This window comes from Callospermophilus lateralis, chromosome 3 (assembly GCF_048772815.1).
Source record: "Callospermophilus lateralis isolate mCalLat2 chromosome 3, mCalLat2.hap1, whole genome shotgun sequence".
In the NCBI taxonomy this organism is placed as follows: Eukaryota; Metazoa; Chordata; class Mammalia; order Rodentia; family Sciuridae; genus Callospermophilus; species Callospermophilus lateralis.
This window is the reverse complement of record NC_135307.1, coordinates 106,220,030-106,239,430: the sequence shown is the minus strand read 5'-3', so window position 1 is coordinate 106,239,430 and position 19,401 is coordinate 106,220,030. Positions and strand designations below refer to the sequence as shown.

General features: G+C 32.6%; 1 protein-coding gene across 2 annotated transcripts in view; it reads left to right on the top strand.

Moving 5' to 3' along the window:
* Vps13c (vacuolar protein sorting 13 homolog C) overlaps window positions 1–19,401 on the top strand; it is a 165,394-nt gene that overhangs the window by 85,329 nt on the left and 60,664 nt on the right. For both annotated transcript variants that reach the window (XM_076850881.2, XM_076850882.2), the window contains exons 37-47: window positions 874–1,030; window positions 2,011–2,090; window positions 2,617–2,676; window positions 3,489–3,651; window positions 5,392–5,508; window positions 6,551–6,654; window positions 7,175–7,342; window positions 8,962–9,266; window positions 10,363–10,510; window positions 14,796–14,946; window positions 16,966–17,078. In XM_076850881.2, the coding sequence (XP_076706996.2) occupies window positions 874–1,030; window positions 2,011–2,090; window positions 2,617–2,676; window positions 3,489–3,651; window positions 5,392–5,508; window positions 6,551–6,654; window positions 7,175–7,342; window positions 8,962–9,266; window positions 10,363–10,510; window positions 14,796–14,946; window positions 16,966–17,078 (1,566 nt within the window). The remainder of the gene's footprint in view (window positions 1–873; window positions 1,031–2,010; window positions 2,091–2,616; window positions 2,677–3,488; window positions 3,652–5,391; window positions 5,509–6,550; window positions 6,655–7,174; window positions 7,343–8,961; window positions 9,267–10,362; window positions 10,511–14,795; window positions 14,947–16,965; window positions 17,079–19,401) is intronic.

Here is a 19,401-nt window from a genome sequence, read left to right as displayed (position 1 = left end):
TAAATATTTGTGTTCTCTGAGCTAAAAATTATAAACTTTTTATACAAATGGATTCTGTGTTTTTGAACTGAAATACATGCTTGTAGTGTTGCTAAAAGGGTGTTAAACTAACTTTGTTATATTAAACCTCCAGTATTTTTTCTGGTTAATATCAGAGTTGCTAAAGATTTTTAAGTTTTGACAATTCAAACATTGTTAGATAAATAATTCTGTTTCCAAAGTTCTTAATTAATGTGTGTATGTAAAAAAACCTGTAAGTCCTTTTAATATCATTTGTAATATATATTATGACAGTTCCTGTCCTTTGGGACAGTGATTGGGGTAGAGGGCGAGAAATTTGCATCCTCCAGGTGAATACTTGTTGTCTGAAAACATTTTTGGTTCTTACTTACATAGTGGGAGGCTGCTACTGGGAACTGGTGGGTAGAGGCAGGGATGCTGCCAAATATCTTACAGTGCACAGGACTGTAACAGCCCCCTGTTATGCATATTTGTCAGCTTAAAATGTCAGCAGTGCCACCATTGAGATTTTCTTGCCTTAGGAGTTCTATACAAATTAGCTGTTAATCTCAATGAAAGCCGTCCATCAGACCAGATTATCTGGGAATTAGGCCAAATTGCTATTTATTGTCATTTTTGTACTTTACCTTTGAAAACCACTAGAAAATAGTGGTGGTGCTTCAAAAGTTTAACAGTTATATGTGCCTCCTGAGGTAAATAACAATAAACAATTTTCAGGCACAAATGGAAATAAATGTTTTTACATTGTTTGAATCTATTGGTCATATTACTCTGTATGGTTATTAAATTCTTGATTTATCTACATTGCATATTAATGAGATTGTTTGTTGTAATACTGATGCATCCTTTTAGGTTGTGGTTACTCTGATGAAAAAAGCAGAAAAGAAAGGAAGGCCTTTCCATGAACTCAATGTTCTGCAGCTTGGAGTAGAAGCTAGAGTTAAAACATATGACATGACTGCTAAAGCTTATCTAAAAAAAATTAGTATGCGGTGCTTTGATTTTACTGGTGAGTGTGAAGTTTTATTTGTGTCAATTATTCATTAGGCAGATGGTCCTTTTATCAATATTAAGCATTTATTTATGTCACCATAGTTATTTAGATTAAATTTATTACAGTGATAACAAGGAATTTGATATTTAAAAAATGTACACTCATGCGATTATCATAAAGAATATATCTAAGTATATATTTAACATAAGATGGAATATACCTAAAAAATTAACCATATGTCTGTATATAACACTTCAGTACTTATAAAAGGCACCATTTCAACATTACTATGCCATTAGAACTGACATCTTAGGAAATCAGAAACCAGGTACAGACCCCATGGACTTTTTTGAAAAGTTAATTTACAAGGAAACATGATTTCTTATTTTAAAAATCTGTTTAAATTAAATGAGGTTTTAAATTTGTTGTCAGTTACATTGATGCTTGCTTGTAAAAATGAAAATTAAATAATACAGAAGAATAAAGAAGGAACAATTTAACATTATCTTGTAGTCTCATTCCTTTCCTCCCAAATAAATATAAGTTATTGTTTAGTGGGTATCCTGGACCTTTGTAATTCACTTTCTGAATTATAGCAAGCCAACTTTTAGAGTTTTTATGAGTATTTAAAGTTTATAGAAACTCTTGAAATATCTTACAAGCAAACTTACATTGAGAGTAATTCTTACTTTTCACAAACTTTTTAGGTTCATTCCTTAATATATTATGATTTGTTCAAATGAGAGTAATAACAGTAGTACCAAGTGTTGTAACAGTTGTTATTGACTACTGCTGGGTTTGTTCATTTATCTCTTATTTTTATGGAGCTTCCTTTTTCAAAGCTAGGCTTACTGAGACATCATTTCTATATAGTAAAGCTAATTCATCCTTTTCTATGAGTTTTGATAAGCATACATATATGTAACTGGATGGTCCTGTCTTAAAAGATGGTTTGAAGTATTTAAGAGATGTTACCTTGTCTTTTTCCCTTCTAGACTCTCAAGGAGAACCTCTTCACATTGTTAACTCTTCTAATGTAACTGATGAACCTCTCTTGAAAATGTTGCTGATCAAGGTACCTGGTTTCATTTCTTGAATTCTTGAATATTTAAGTATATGAAGTTATACATATTGCTCTCATATTTTATGTTTCAATTTTCTCCCCCCCCCCCCCTTTTTTTTCATTCTAAATTGGTTGATTGTGGTGAATTTTCCAACCATCCTAAGAGTCCGGATACTCTATTAGCTTCTGAGTTATCCTTTGGTGTTGAATAAATATGAGTAATACATAGTTCTGCTGTATTCTGAAGTGTGTTATAATCTAGAAGACTAGCATTTCTCCTACATTTAGGTTTGGTCCACCTAATCTACATATACTAGCATTTCTTCCAGAGTAGGATGAGGAATTTGAGTTTTTGCATCTGTAGAATGTGAGACATGTTTTATGTGGTCAGTTTTGGGGACATGTTCTTTTTGCCTGTAAGTAGTATGTTTTTACTGTTTTAATAGCATACTTTGAACAGTTTTTAAAAATAAAGTGTTTTCAATGCATTACATTTTAGTGTTTGTAACTCAATGCTTTAATTATTCACTATTTGTAGGCGGACAGTGATGGACCAGAATTTAACACTGTTCATGACAATACCAAACAGAGACTGAAGGTAAATTTTTATAATTTACTATAAGGCTGGGTTCATAATGATTAAATGTAGCTTTACAGCCATTTTCAATTAGAAGATTGTAAGTTCTAAAATTAGAATAAGGGTGACAATAATAATAGATTTAACTTTAGAGATAAAATAAGTGGATGGGCTTGGAGAAGTAGCCCTGTGGTAGAGTGCTTTCCTAGCCTGTGCAGGACCCTGGGTTTAGTACGCAGCAAAACACACACACACACACACACACACACAAACACAATATGTAAAATAAAGTAGTAGAAAATAAATAGGTGGATGAAGAATTGAAATAAAACTTTTTAAAAATTTGATTTCTGAGAAAAATATTTGTTTCTCAGATGTGAATTATTACTTGTTGATTGTATATTTTAAAGGGAATTTTCTTCCACCATGGTTATTTGACTTGGTGTTGATGGACATATTAAACATTTGAATTATGTATTGCTTTCGGATTAGAACAAGTCTAGGCACAAGAATAAAGCATGGCCTCATTCAGACATTGCTCACAGTCTATTCAATATATAATCAGTCTTGGAATGCTTACTATATCATAAAACTCATCAAATCTTTTGAGTTTAGAATTGCAGTGGCACATGGGAGTGGGCTGTCAGTTTGTTGTTGGTAAGGATTAACATTGCAATAGTAATCCTAAGGAATAACATGGTAATAGTGATTCTTTAAAGAAATTTTTAAAGCCCTTTAACTAAGCTAATTAGTTGTATATATGTATATGTTGAGGTTTAAGGTAAAAGCATTGCATATCTGGAATCTGCCTCTCTAATTGTTCATTATCTTAGGTTTTATTTTCATCCTTGGACTTAGTACTTCATTTGGAAGCTTTACTTTCCTTCATGGATTTTCTGTCATCTGCTGTTCCATCCTCTGAGTCTTCCTTTTCTGAGAAGGAATCTGAGCAAAAACCCCTTGTGGGGGAATCTGGAAGTATTGCCATCAAAACTGGTATTAATTTTTGCCTTATGGTCTCATAACTGTCTTATAAAAACTTACATTTTTAAGCTAAGATAAATATTCAACATTTTGATATTAAAACTGGTCTGTCAGGTTAGTTTCAAAGAAAGCAAATTTTATCTTTCTGGAATTATAGGGCAATTTATTGAAGGATTTTGAAAAAATGTTTAGTATTAATCATTTATATTCAATTTTACTGTTTAGCTTTTTCATTAAATAGAAGTTGTATATAATTTGCATTGACACATTTTTGTAGTTTTTAGTCCAATGAAAGAGAGAAAAGAAGTTAAAATATGAATACAATCATGCATAGAACAAAGGTCCATTAGTCCTGCCTTGTGCTCAACAGTTATAAGGGCTTTGTGGGTACCAAAGAAGGAATGTCACGAAAGAAAGACACTCACTTTGGTTTCTAATCAAATCCATATTTTGATCACACATAAATTTGAGCACATATTCCTCAGACATATGACTTGTGCTGTGAAATGTTAGAGATGGAAGTATTCTGAGTGAATAAAGATACATTGGCCTGTTTTTAGGCCAATATCATTGAATTAATTTTTCATATTATATATTTTAAATGTCTAACATCGAATAATTTAATTTTCAGACCATTACCAGTTAGACATCTGAATTACTGGCATCTTAAGTATAAAACTGTTAGTACTACTAGATCTGATACAGGGATCTGATTTTTTAAAAATCATGGAACAGAGCAATTATTTTGTTAAAACTGCAGTAAAAGAGTTTTACCTTCTTTGTCTTTAATGTATTTTCTTGCCACAGTAATATCTTTTAGAGATAATATCCTTAAAATACCTCTTCTTTATTTAACATTTATATGACATATACGAAGTACAGTTCAGTGAAAAATTAGTATTTAGATTCAGAATGAATTACAAATACTATTAACCCAAAGAAATTATCTGTTTTTTCATGTTTGGTCTCTATGGTTTGATTGTGCTAAAATAAATATTAAGGAAAAAAATTGTTATCATATCGGTAATTCAGGACTGATACCACCCTGCTCTGGCAGTTCTGTGGGAAGGTTCTGTTTTCTTCAGGTAAGACAGATTTGTAGGAAAGTGTATTCTAAATTTATTAATCAGGACCTGCACTAAAGTAGACTAAGGTAATCAGTTCAATTGTGATTCTTACATCTTATTTTATGTGTTTTCCCCCTAATCGTCAGCCTTTTTGTGTTCATGTTTCATTGGGTTTGTTGTAGAATTTTTTTATGAAGCAGTAACAGTAGCTTATAATATAGAGAAATGAATTGGTTCTATAATTAAATAACATGTATTATAAATGACACTACTATGAATTTTAACAACTGTTCATCAGTATTATAATTTTTCATTAATTGTTCTTTGCTCTAATATGTGATATGAAAAGGAACTCAAAATCAAAGTTTTCAACTAAAATAATTCTAGAATTTGAAGTTAGAGGGTTATCTTTTTCTTAGAAGATGAGGAAAAAAATTATCTCGTAAATGGTACATGAAGGTCTTATCAATTATTGCCTTTATTCTTCATTTGAAGGGGAACATACTAATTTTTGTTTAATTAGTATTTGAAAATTTATTCAAATTCATATTAACTATGTTATCTTAACAGAGATCTTTCTAGGTTCCTTATAATTATGTAGTTTTATTTTGGTGGATTTGAGATTATTTTGCATCTTTTATCTTCTTTCTACTTTGCTGATCACAAAATTTCTCTTGATTTTCAGTATCCAGCACCATTTCTAAAGAAGATGTGTTTGATTTAAAGGTCACAGCTGAATTAAATGCATTTAATATCTTTGTTTGTGATCAGAAGTGTAACATAGCGGATATTAAAATACATGGTAAGTAATTATTTTTTGATGTGGGTCTTTATATTTCTTTGCATAAGCATCCAGGGAAAATGAGCTTGTGCACAATGGATTTCTTCTGAGCCATATTATGGTTTACTTATGTTGAAGACTTTGCAAGCTTTGTGTACTTTCAAATGTTTGAAGTATATTTTTTATGATTCCTTACTGACTTGAGGCATTCCTTATGTACTTAAAAAAATTCAGAATATCTGAGACTTAGTCTATTCTTGGTGTGCATTTTAAAAAATATATCACTTTAGACAGAGAAATGAATATCATAACATTTCGCAGACTGAAAAGAATGCCATTAGCATTATTTTACCTTGTCTTTTGTACACATATAGCATTGAAAAAGTTTCTGAAAGATGTTTTCTGAGTGATTTCCATTATATTAATTTGATATAAGAATAGGGTAGCATGTTATTATGGCCCATAGGTTCTGGAGAATTTGCCAAGGTTCTAACTAACTAACTAATACTGGCAGTTTTGAGCAAATTATTTAACTTTTCTATGTCTCAGTTTCTTCTTCTATAGAATGAAGACAGTAATAATTATGCATGGGGTTCTGGTGAGCATTAAAAAAGTTTATACATTTACAAATGTTTAGAAAAGTGGCTGGTACACAGTAAGCAGTTTTTTAAACGGTTAAAAAATTAGCACTGTTCAACAGATATCACCATATATCTGTTTTATAGGGAATACAGATGCAGGACAGTTTAAGACACTATGAGACATTTAGACATTATGAGAATGACAGATTTTTTTGAAGAGAAATCTTAGAAGTCTGTACTTTAAAAAGTACAGTTTTTGTTTTCATTTCCACAACTTTTATATATGAGATGCATGTAGCATTTAAAGGTTTTGTAAACTTTCTTGGGTGACTCATACATGAAAGTTGATGCTGTTAATATGTTTAGTAATGAGTATTTTTTAATTCATTCTATATTTTGGTAGTATATTATTGAATTAAAATGCCACTGAATTGGTTCATTTAGATGGAGTAAAAAGTTTATAAATAATATGTCTCCCTTAGGAATGGATGCCTCTGTATCTGTGAAGCCAAAGCAGACTGATGTGTTTGCCAGACTTCAGAATATCATAGTTACAAATGTTGATTTGCTGTCCATTCACAAAAAGGTAATTAAAAAATAGATTTTTGTATTGAAGTTTAGTTTCTTCTTTGACTTTGGGATGCTAATATTCATAAGTTTATTTAGTATACATTTATTAGTTGTCTGTCACATGTTGGGCATTTTGTTACAGTTGATAACAGTTGGCTTTCATGTTGTATGTATACCAGGCCTTCTGCTACACAGTGATTTGAAAAGTTACTTCTGAACAGTTCAGTAACAGATAGATATTTTCATAATAAGGGGCTAGGGGTGTAGTGTAGCTCAGTGACAGAATATTTGTTTAGTATGTCTGAGGCTGTGGGTCGATCCCCAGCACTACCAAAAAACAAAAACAAAGAAGATATTTCTATTAATAAAAAAGTGTTTTTTATAGAAATAGGAAAAGCTTTTGCTAAATAAAATGTTTTTAATAAAATTGTTTAGGGTTACATTGATATATTGCTTCTTCATATATCAAGGATTGCATAATAAGGGATAGAGCAATAAGGAGTTTGCAGTAATGCCTAGGTCTTGCATACTTTTAGGCTGTCTCTATTTTGGGAGATGAAGTCTTCAGATTTCAAATGACTCTGTATCCAGATGCCACAGAAGGAAAGGCTTATGCAGATATGTCTAAAGTGGATGGCAAACTTAGTCTCAAAGTGGGTTGTATTCAAATTGTTTATGTTCATAAATTCTTCATGTCTCTTTTGGTAAGTTTATATGAATTTATTTCTTATTGAGACCTAAATATTTTGTCTATACACCTGAACCTTAGATAGTCAAAATCTTCACTTCTCAGGCTATCTACTAAACACCCTGATGCCGAACACAATTCTGTAGAGATCTTTTATATAATGTTAACCAAATTGATTTTTAAATCATTGTTTTAAACATAGAAACTGCCATTCTCTAACATTTTAACTACATATTTGAAACATATAGCTACATATTTTAAAAGTATTTTTGTAATTTTTAATTTAGGGCTTTTCAGTGGTACTTGTTTGATGAAATACCTTAGGGTATTTAGCTAGAAGAACTTTCTAATAAAACTCATCAGCTATTTGAAAAACTAATATTGGAACTTACAGATTTGATTTGTATTTCTGATCAACAAGACCATGAAATTGTTTCATTTTTACTATATCCATGTAAGTGTCATGGACTAAAGAGTTTAAATCTGCCTGTGCCTCTTAACAGAGCTGCCAACTACAACTTACCAGTCATGAATTTTCCAAAATATCATGTTCAGTTTTCTAGAAAGTCATTTATTTTGAGCTAGGAAGAAGATATTAAGTTTCTGTTGTATTATCAATGGATGAACATTAAGAATATTGCTTTTTCAGGCTTGTGGCACATCTTTGTAATCCCAGCAACTCAGGAGACAGAGGCAGTAAGATTGCAAAGATTGCCAGCCTCAGAAACTTAGTATGACCCTGTCTCAAAATGAAAAAATAAAGCAGGCCAGGGATGTAGCTCAGTGTCCCTGGGTTCAATCCCTAGTATTGGGAGAAAGAAGAAAGTTAAACGAGTATTGCTTCTAAGAATGATCATTTCTCCATTGGGAAAAATCTGTTTTTAGTTGAAATTGAGATGAAATGCTTCTTAATATAAACAAAGAAGTTTTGATTCTTATTAATGATTCCAGGGTAATACATAATTAACAATGTGTGCTCATGCCTGGTACATTTAAAATAAATTTTAAAGCTGCCAGATCCTTAGTTTCTAAGAATAATCTTTATTCCTGTGACCTAGAGCAATAGAATGGAACCCACTTTTGGAGAAATAAAGTGTTTTCTCTCAATCTTTTCATTTAAGTTTTGAATTTAACATGACTAACATTTATTAATAAAAAAGATTTTTTGAGAAGTTGGAAAATTTATTATAAAATCAAATAATTTTGAAAAATATAAATGAAAGTTAAAGAACTTTTCTTTCCTGGAGATAACTGTTAATGACTTTATTCTTCTCTGTATACATAGTCACAAGTAATATCTGTTTTATGTTATCTCTTTTGTTTAGTTTTTTTTTTAAGAGTAAATACTTTCTGAAATTTTTTATTTAAAAATAGATGTTTATGGCAGGGCATAGTGGCACACACCTGTAATCCTAGCGGCTCAGGAGGCAAAGGCAGGAGGATCTTGAGTTTAAAGCCAGCCTTAGCAAAAGCGAGGCACTAAGCAACTGAGACCCTGTCTCTAATAAAATTCAAAATAGGGCTAGGGGTGTGGCTCAGTGGTGGAGTGCCCCTGAATTCAATGCATGGTACCAAAAAAAAAAAAAAAAAAAGTCTTTTTTGGGGAACTATCTGATCATCATTCTTTTCCAACAGAACTTTCTCAACAATTTCCAAACTGCCAAAGAAGCTTTGAGCACAGCCACAGTCCAGGCTGCAGAAAGAGCTGCTTCCAGCATGAAAGACTTGGCTCAAAAGAGTTTCCGCCTTTTGATGGATATCAATTTGAAAGCACCAGTTATTATTATTCCTCAGTCTTCAGTATCACCTAATGCTATTATAGCAGATCTGGGTTTAATCAGAATTGAAAACAAATTTAGCTTGGTTCCTATGGAACATTATTCTCTTCCCCCCATTGTTGATACGATGATTGTCCAGCTCACTCAGTTGAAGCTGTCCAGGTATAAATATATAATCCAATTGTGAATCTTACCTAAGCATAGGATTTTCATAGAATTTTGGCTTGAGGTAAAATGGTCTAATAATTTGTGATCCCAGTCCTTATTTATTTTAACTAAGGAAGCCTGACCATTGATTTTTTTTTGGGGGGGGGGCAGTGGTTTATAGTAGTGTGCCTCACAGTCTGTATTTTGTTTTACAGAATTCAGAATATGAATTTTTTTTAATTCTATAGAAGTTACTTATGAAATTACAGTTTACTGGCTGGGCATGGTGGTGCACACGTGTTTTTTAGCTACTTGGGAGACTGAGGCAGGAGAATCTCACAAGTTCAAGACCAGCTTGGGCAACATAGCAAGATCTCATCTAAAAAAAATAGAGAAAATATGGCTAATTAGTAATACTTAATTTATTGTTATGGTTTTTCTTCCTTCTTTCTGTTATGGTTTTTCTCCTTTCTTTCTTTCTTTTTTTTAAACACATAGCTATTTCCTTTTCTGTAGGTGGGATAAAACTTCCTAATAAGATTTAAGATTTCTCATTCCCAAATCTTGTCACATTTGGTAATTTTGAATGAGGTATCTAAAAGGTTGTTGCTTCTTGATGGGAGAGTATTGGTTGTGTTGAATGGCAACAGTACTCATTTGGTTGTGGAAATAGTTGTTAGCAGATAGGCTAAAAGTGACTATTACCATATGTTCACTTACTTTAAGCTTTGGTGTGTTTTTCCTTTGAGTTTGGAGAATAGCAATAATATATATGGGCTACATATACCAATACTTCCTTTATACTTCAATTTTAGAAGGGTTAAATTTTATTGGTATAACATTGTGCTAGTTGCTATATCAAACAGTCTTTATAAAAGATAGTAATGTAATAAACTATGGAAATCATGTCTTTGAAATCAGTGTTATATAGGCTTTGTTTTAGATAACTGCATATAACCTGATTTATTTAAAGAAATACGTTTTAAAAGAATTCTGGTTCCAGTCTTTAAATGTTTAGGAAAGATCTATGTAGAAACTGTTACACAGTATGAAAGTCCTCATTTAAAAATGTATATTTAAAATATATAATAAATTTTTGTTTTTCTTTCAGAACTATTTTGCAGTCTGGCTTGCCACCATATGACCTTGAAATTCTAAAACCAGTCAACATGCTTTTGTCTGTACAACGAAATTTATCAGCAACGTGGTATGTACAGATTCCAGGGATGGAGATAAAAGGAAAACTAAAACCTATGCAGGTTTGTATGTAGTATTAAATATAAAATTGCTAGATAGGCTTTTATCATTGATCATACTGCAGTTCTAGTGTGTATTAAAAAGGAATATTTTGTTAACTGCAAGTGAGGTCATCCTTGTTTCCCACACATTTCTTTCTTTCTTTTTTTTCTTGTTTGAGTCCCTGTTTATTCCTGTGCCTCTCACGGCCTGTCCCTAGCTTAAATCCCCTCCCTCTCTCTCTTTTTTTAATTGATTTTTTTAAAAAAAATAAATGACACTGGAATGCATTACAATTCTTATTATATGTTTATAGCATAGTTTTTCATATCTCTGGTTGTATATAAAGTATGTTGACACCAATTCGTGTCTTCATACATGTACCTTGAATGATGATGTCTATCACATTCCACCATCCTTGCTAATCCTCTGCTCCCTCCTTTTCTCTCCCACCCCTCTGTCCTATCTAGAATTCATCTATTCCTCCCATGCTGTCCCTCCCTACCCCACTATGTGTCAGCCTCCTTATATCAGAGAAAACATTTGCATTTGTTTTTTGGGGGATTGGCTAACTTCACTTAATATTATCTTCTCCAAGACCATCTATTTACCTGCAAATACCATAATTTTATTCTCTTTTATTGCTGATTAAAATTCCATTGTGTATATATGCCACATTTTTTTTTTTTTTATCCATTCATCCACTGAAGGGCATCTAGGTTGGCTCCACAGTTTAGCTATTGTGAATTGTGCTGCTATAAACATTGATGTGGCTGTGTCTCTGTAGTATGCTGTTTTTAAGTCTTTGGGGTATAAACCAAAGAGAGGGATAGCTGGGTCAGATGGTGTTTCCATTCCCAGATTTCCAAGGAATCTACATACTGCTTTCCATATTGGCTGCACCAATTTGCAGTCCTACCAGCAATGTATGAGTGTACCTTTTTCCCCACATCCTCGCCAACACTTATTGTTGCTTGTCTTCATAATAGCTGTCATTCTGACTTTCTTTACTTCATTTTAGTTAGATATTTGGTAAAGTCAGCCAAAAGTATAAATCAGACCTATTGGAGTCTACTGAAAATATTAGTCTAAATTTTGGAAAATTTTACTAAAGTCATAACATAGCTAAATTGTAAGAGAGTGCAGAGTGGTGTTCATAAAACACATTCAAAAGCACTTTAGTTGTGTTTTTTAAAAAAAATTTTGATTGGCAGTGTTTGTACGTATTAATACAGTGATTTTGTAGTATTTTTATGTGTAAAAACCTCCTTCTAGTAAGAAAAGTGAACATTATGCTGAATAGGCAAGTGTATTTATTTGGTAACCATATAAATGCAGCAGTATTTTTGATGGTAAGTTAGCTAGTTAGTTCAGCTCACAGAAGTAGGTGAGACTGGTCAAAGGTCATCATGGAAGTATAAGATTTCTGTGATTCTTACATGTGAAACAGTTTGAAGCTAAACAGCAAAGATTAGGATAAAAGAGTGATTGAACAGTATGCAAATTTAGTAGTTTAGTAGTTTTGATATTTGTGATTACTTTCAAATTGGTTCTGAGATAACATAGGAAGGGTGAAAGTAGTAAAATTCTACTAGGAAAGAAATTAAAATTGGATCTTGTGGAAATGAAAGTTTCTGTATGTATGTATTGGTCAAAATAGTATATGGAAAAAATTTATTGAACTATGTCTTTTGGTGATATTCTTTGTATAGTTTCTATTTCATAGTATAAGTATCCTCTCTTAGAAGAAAGTAGATTCCAGGACTAATATTTGACCCTTCTTTGCATAGATTATGTAGTTATAAGTTTACTGAAAGCCAAAGTAAAACCTAAATATCTTATCAGTAGGAGAATGTAAATACAATTATGCTCTTTCCCTGTATGCACATTTTAAAGCATATAAAATGAATGACTAAGAACTGCATGAAACAGATGAATACACGTTAAATACAAAAATGAAAAAAAGGAAATTGCAAAATGATAAGATAGTTCTGTATTATTTGAAAATTGCAGCATGGCAATGATATATATATGGGTACATATGACATATATATGTACATATATAGTTTATAAGGCATGCAGTAGTGGTAAATAATTATTTAGCATAGTGTCTTCCCATGGGGGTGAAAGTAGAAGGGAGTATAATCTTAGAGGTACACATGGGGCTTCAACTATATTTGTAAAGGGGATAAAGATCTGAAGGAAATTTAGCAACTTGATAAGATTCCATAAAGCTAGGTGGTAGATACATAGGGATTGATTATAGTGTACTCTGTCTTTTCCTTTGTGCTTGAAATATTCTAAAAGAAACAAAAAAAAAGTAGCAGAACATGTTAACATCAAAGTGTGATTATGACTTTAACCGAAGTGACCCTTTCTTTTTTTTCTTATTTTTTATTTTTTTGTGGTGCTGGGGATTGAAACCAGAGCCTTGTACATGGGAGGCAAGCACTCTGAGGCAAGCACAACTGAGCTATATATCCTCAACCCAAAGATGACCCTTGTTAATGCAACAATGCAGCCACAGCAGATAAGGTTTTCACGGCCTAAATTGTCAGTGATCTAGGTTTCTTTAAATATTCTTTGTTCATGGACTATATAGTTTTCCTGTGTTTGAGGAGTAGCTAAGAAAGAGCATTAGGTGACCAATACCAACAGGTTGTTTCCAGTGAATCAGCTTGACTTTTCTCAGAGACTGTAGGGCTACCTTTTATAATTGTAATTTGTACTTACTGAAGGTCAGTCTAACATCTAATACAGTTGTTCATTTTATCCACAGCAAACTGGAAATCCTGAAGTAGTTTCAGGCAGCTGTAATATTTTGGTTGGTATCACAAGATATTACATGTAGCAAGAGAAAATCTTTTTACTTCTTAGTGGGAGCCAGAAACTGAATAGCACTCTCTCTCTCTACTTGAATTTGAAGGAGAATAAATAATGTAGAAGATGCTGATACTTGCTCAGAGGAAAGGCTGAATGGAGGTGGGGAGATAGGGAAACAGGAGACGGGGAAAAGGGAGCAAGGCTCAAAATCCAGGATTGGAATTTCTGAGGTACCAGTGTCACAACTATTATCTGAGGACTGGGGCTTGCTACAAACAAGTTCTTGACCATTACCTTGTGCTAAAATATCTCTCTATTTTTCTTTAAGCAAGGAAGTACCAGTTTTCCATGCCATAGAGTTTAATTCTGGGGACAGAGTTTACTGTGGCATTCAGAGGAGAAAGTATTGTGCATGTATGCTTGCTTGTGTAAAATTATGTATGAAAACTTAAACCTTTTGGACCATTGTGTCTGTAGGGAAAATTTACAAAAGGTGGAAGGATAACCAGCTTCACAGGAAATACTAATTTAATGAGTCTTAATGGACTTGGAAATTTCGAGCTACTTTCCGTTATTCTGCAACTACCTGTGAGGAAGATACTTTTATTCCTATTTTAAAGAATAAAAGACTTGAATTGAGGAAGCTGAGAATCTTGGCCACAAGAAAACTTGAGTCTGGTAAAGCTGATAGGGATCTACCTGACTTGGCAGCTTTGTCCTTTTTTTTTTGGTAGGGGGGTCACTCATACCCTTTGTAAAGGTAAAAGATGAATAGGATGTTGCCTTCTTGGTGTATGTTTTGGTTTAAAAAAATACTTGGTAGTTGTATTTGTTATTATTCTAGAGGTGTTACTTTTAATAAATTAAATAGATTGTTTTTGTATGTCCAAATGAATGTGTACTGAGAATACAACCACATAACAGGAGAAACTGAACAGGACTCTCCTGACGTTGAATATGGAGGGGAGTAAATAATGCGGAAGAGGGAGCTGAACCTGGGTGAGAAGAGAGGCAGAATGGAGAGACAGGAATGGGAACAGCTCATGTCTAGGAACAGAGCAACAGAGTCACATGCCAGGCAGGAAGGGTGTGGGAGTGGCAGAGGCAGGGACTGGGCTGTGGGAAGAGGCAAAAGTTTGTTTACACAGAGAGGAAGTCCCATACTAAACAGGATCACATTTTTTTTTTTTCCTGATGTTTGTGCTCACAGTTTCTTGTCTTTCTTTTTAAAACAGATGAGCAGATTTGGGGAGGCCCCAAGTTTCTTAGCGAGACCCTGTCTTCAAAAAAGAAAAAAACAAAAACAAACAAAAAACCAACAATCTGGGCTTGGTTAAGTGCCCCTGTACTAAAAATAATAAATAAATAAATAAATAAATAAATGACATGAACAGTTGTTTAATTTGAGGAACCATACATTGAGATAGACATCATATTCTGGATTTTTTTATTACTTTCTGTTAACAAATTATTGGTGGCTTTTAGGTTGCTCTCAGTGAAGATGACTTAACAGTTTTAATGAAAATTTTGCTGGAAAATCTTGGAGAAGCTTCTTCACAGCCAATCCCTACACAATCTGTACAGGAGGCTGTAAGAGTGAGGAAAGATGTTCTGAGTGGTCCTGTCTTCCTCAAAGGTATAAATCCATGAAGATTTTTGCAGTGATTATTGTCCATGTGATATTTATATTTAGTATATTTTAGTTGTCCAGCATAATGTGGTATAAATTGATTCATTATCATATTGTTTACTGTGGAAAATCTGCTAGGGCCAGATTTGCTTCTTTAAGCCCCTGGAGAAGGGGGTGTGCCTGTTGTATGCTACAGGAAGAAGGGTTATCTGTCCTTGATTGCATGATGCTTATTTGCATATACTTGTTAGAAGCTGAATTCAGTAGGCACTGAGGTAGTGTGTACCTTGAGAGAAAAATCAAAGTGGGCATACAGTGAAGTAAGGTCCGAAAATAATGTAGAGAGAAAAGGCCCTTTGTGTGATATAATCATGCTAACAGGTCAGAACCATGAGAAAGGAATGCATTCTTTCATAGTAACAGCTTTAGATCTGACTTTATGGGAAAATGATATAATCAGATGTATCAGAGAATCTTCAGACTACTAAAACTGAACTTTTAAAAGTTACTGAAGTTTCAAATTCAACCATTTTTAAATGATAATTTTTTTAAAATATAAGGTTTCTTCTTTCTTAAGCAATTACATGAAATATGCTTTCACTTGTTTTTTATTGACAGTCATTGGTATTATTAAATGTTTTATTAAACTGTAAATAGGTTAATATTTAAATGGCTAAAAAGAGATGAAATGCCTCCTGTCTTTAACATGGTCACTGGCTACTCCTTAGGCCTTTAGAATACTCTCAGACCATCAGTTTACTTGGTAAAGCTGCCACTTAATAGAATTTCACCAACACTACTTCTTCTATAGAAAGGTCAGGCATACTTTGGAATTACACAAACGTATCATGACAACAGTGTGCAAAATAAGGTTTCTGGTAGACAGTGGTGAGTGTTACATAAGCTTGGTGAGGCCAGTATTTCTTTCCTCACCAGGTTGGGTTTGTGCTACCATGTAGACAAATGCTAGATGAGCAGGTCATTGTTATAGACCAAAGCTATGTAGAGATGAATAAATCGTGACAGGCAGACTTTATGTGATTAATGATCTCATAAGGTTCAGCTGTGATCAAATTTGTGTTTCTGGTTCTCATTATATGGTTGATGTGGCCCTTGGGAAAATTTGTGAATTCAGGTGGAAAGCTGCAAAATAATGAAGATTAGAATATACATTATTTTCAGGAAAAGTAGAGGGTTTTCCATCTTGGGGAAGCCTTACATTGTTAAAATTATACAAGAGTGGCCTTTTCTATAGAATGATCGAAAAATTAGAATCAATTTCCAAAAGGATTATAGAATCATATTATAAAAGTGTTTGAAAGCAGAATATGTTTCATCTGTCCTATCTGTCTGAAGATGAGACAAAAGACTAAAATATCTCTAAATGTCTTCACTAAATTCCAAAGGCTTCCCCACCTGACATATTTTGCTGTTGAGTTGCATTCTATTCTTATAGAGGTAATAGGTAATACAGTTGCATTCTGTTCTTATAGAGGTAATAGGTAATACAGATAAATAAAGATAATGAGAAGAGTGCTTGACTAGCAGAGTATCTTTTGCTCTCTAATTCAGGGCAAAAAATCTGGCTTTTCTGTACTCCAACTTCTTAATCACTTGAGAATGGCTTGAATCAGTTAGATAAAAGTGCTTTTATAATTATAAACTCTGTTATAAGTATGAGAATGGCTTGTATCAGTTAGATAAAAGTGCCTTTATAATTATACCTCTGTTATAAGTCTTACTTTGGAGGGACTTTTTAAAAAGTTGTCTTGATTATTTTGTATAAGATAGTCTCTCTTTTTAAAGCTGTGAATAATTTGCCTCTGCCACTTTGCCCTGTACTAAATTTATGGAATAATCATTGTCATTTTTATTGTCTTATAAATATGAGTTAAAGAACATTAGGAAGTTGGATATAAACTAAGAATAATAAATCATAGTCCCAGCTTTTAAATATGTACAAAGCAATATACCTACTTAAAATATTGCTAAATTTCATATTCATGTTTCTTTTTGTTCTATCAGATCAAGAACATTTGACAGACTCAAAGCCTTCTGTGGGCCAGAATGTTACTCTCCAATATGACTTTCATTTTGAATCTCTCTCCATTGTCCTTTATAACAATGATATTAATCAGGTGTGTATTAAATTCCTGTAGAGAAAAATTCTTTGCTTTGTTTTAGAATATTGGCATTTTTAAAAAATATTATTTCTTAGTTTTAGATGGACACATATCTTTATTTATTTTTTATGTGATACTGAGGATCAAACCCAGTGCCCCACAGATGTGAGGCAAGCACTCTATCACTGAGCTACAACTCTAGCCCCTGGCATTTTTTTGATATGACCCTTTATATTTTTTAATAGGTCTTCACTGTTTTAGTGTTTATTAGGCTAAGGAAAATAATTCAGGGTTCGTTTCTTCTTAAGTAACATCAGCACCAAAGCACATTTTGCACTGTTGCTAACGGAGGACTTTTATATATAAGAGTGATTAATTATACGCTCAATTTTATTACATGGGTTGTGTATTTATTTGTATGTATATAAACCTATTTAATAAAAATAATTTAGTAGTGGCTTTGGAGCCTTAGATGATTATTTTTAAATTCATGATTTTCCATGATATAAGCATTAATTATGCTTATATTGAATAGATGTTATATATGGTAGATTTATATTAAGAATACCAATTGGGCTGGGATTGTTGCTCAGTGGTAGAGCACTCGCTTAGCACAGGCAGGACCCTGGTTGAATTCTTAGACCACATAAAAATAAAGGCATTGAGTTGTGTCTATCTACAAAAAAGATTCTCTCTCTCTCTCTCTCTCTCTCTCTTTAAAAAAAAAAAAAGAATACCAATTAAAAAATTGGAAGTCTAGTGCCATAATGATTTGAACTAAATAATATATCATTATATCATAGTATTTTAGAAAGCTATTAATTATATATAGCCTTCTAAAAACATTTTATTGTATCAGTTAATTATATCATGTTAATATCCATAATATATGTCATATAATATATAGGCATTGTATCTGTTGTTAATTTTCATTTTTATACACAAATTCATATTTCATAATGTTTTCTAAAAATTAGATAGCATTCATATATTGTTGCTGTTGAGCTTTGTGCTAATGTCTGTCATTTGTGCAGTAAACTGCCTTCATTTCTAATGTTTAATATTCATGAAAACATCAGAAAATGACCTAGTAGTAAATGGACAGTTAAATGCAGTCTTCATTTCCCTTAAGGATGGTCATCTGGGGTTCCTCAGCCTTAGAATCTTGCTATCTTCTTTGCTTCTTCTTTGTTCTCTTTTCTTATTCATTTAAATACTGAGTTCTATCAGGTTTTTTGACTGAATGTTGTTCTGTTCTGTCAGTTCTCACATTGCTTTATTTGAGACCCTTGGTGGCTCACACATGTACTGCAGTGGCTTCCTTTCATCCATCCTAGACACTGGTACAAGTTCAGTGTCCTAAGTGAATTCATGGAACCATTTGCAAATTCCCATTCTACATAGGAACATTCAGTGTTTATGTATGTGTCCCTTTATGAAAAGGAAAAAAAAAAACAAATAACAACAACAACAAAAATACATCCAGTGGTCCAAATTGTCTATATTAGTAACTGTATTAGGAAACATTATATGTTGTGATCATTTCTAACCATAATTACAGAACAGAAGTTTGTGAATTATTTCCATTTTTATAAGTTAAATGTATTAGAAATTTCCCAATAATGATGTCATTCTGACCTACTTGCATGTAATAAACTGTCTGGAATAGTGAAGGTGTAGAGTAACCAGTGTGCCAAGGATTGCACATCACCAGCATACCTCTCACCAAGGCCATGGACCCAACTGAGAAGCTGTGACTGATGTCCTTTACTTCCATGAAGTATTTTTGCTTTTGGTTTCTTAGATGGGATCTGTTCTTTATGAAATCTCGTTTTTCTTAGAGTACTTAGACTTTTGTGTTATGGTGGAGTAAATAAAAGTTTAAATCTTTATTGTGGGATTTGAGACCTTAATTAGGCCTCTGTTTTTCTTTCTAATTTCATTCCCTAGCATCCTTTAATTGGAATGTTCAAGCCTAATCACTTTACTTGGTGCCCTGAAACGCATCTTGAAACATCAAATGTTTTTACCCAATGTAGAATGTCTTCTACCCTCTTAGCTATCTAATCCCATTTAGCCACCAATGTACAGTGAAGTTCTCACTTTCTGCATGAATTTTTTCTATCCCATAATGATCTATTTGACTTTTTAGTTTTCATTATATATATTCTTTACCTAGTCACTTAATATTGAATAAATTTGGAATTAATATCCAATGTTTGATAATATTGAAATGTGGAAAGATATAAATAATAATAAAATTACTATTTATCACAAGGTATTTTATCATTCACAATTTACAATTGTGTTTTTGTGATGTTTCTTTAATCTGTAAGCT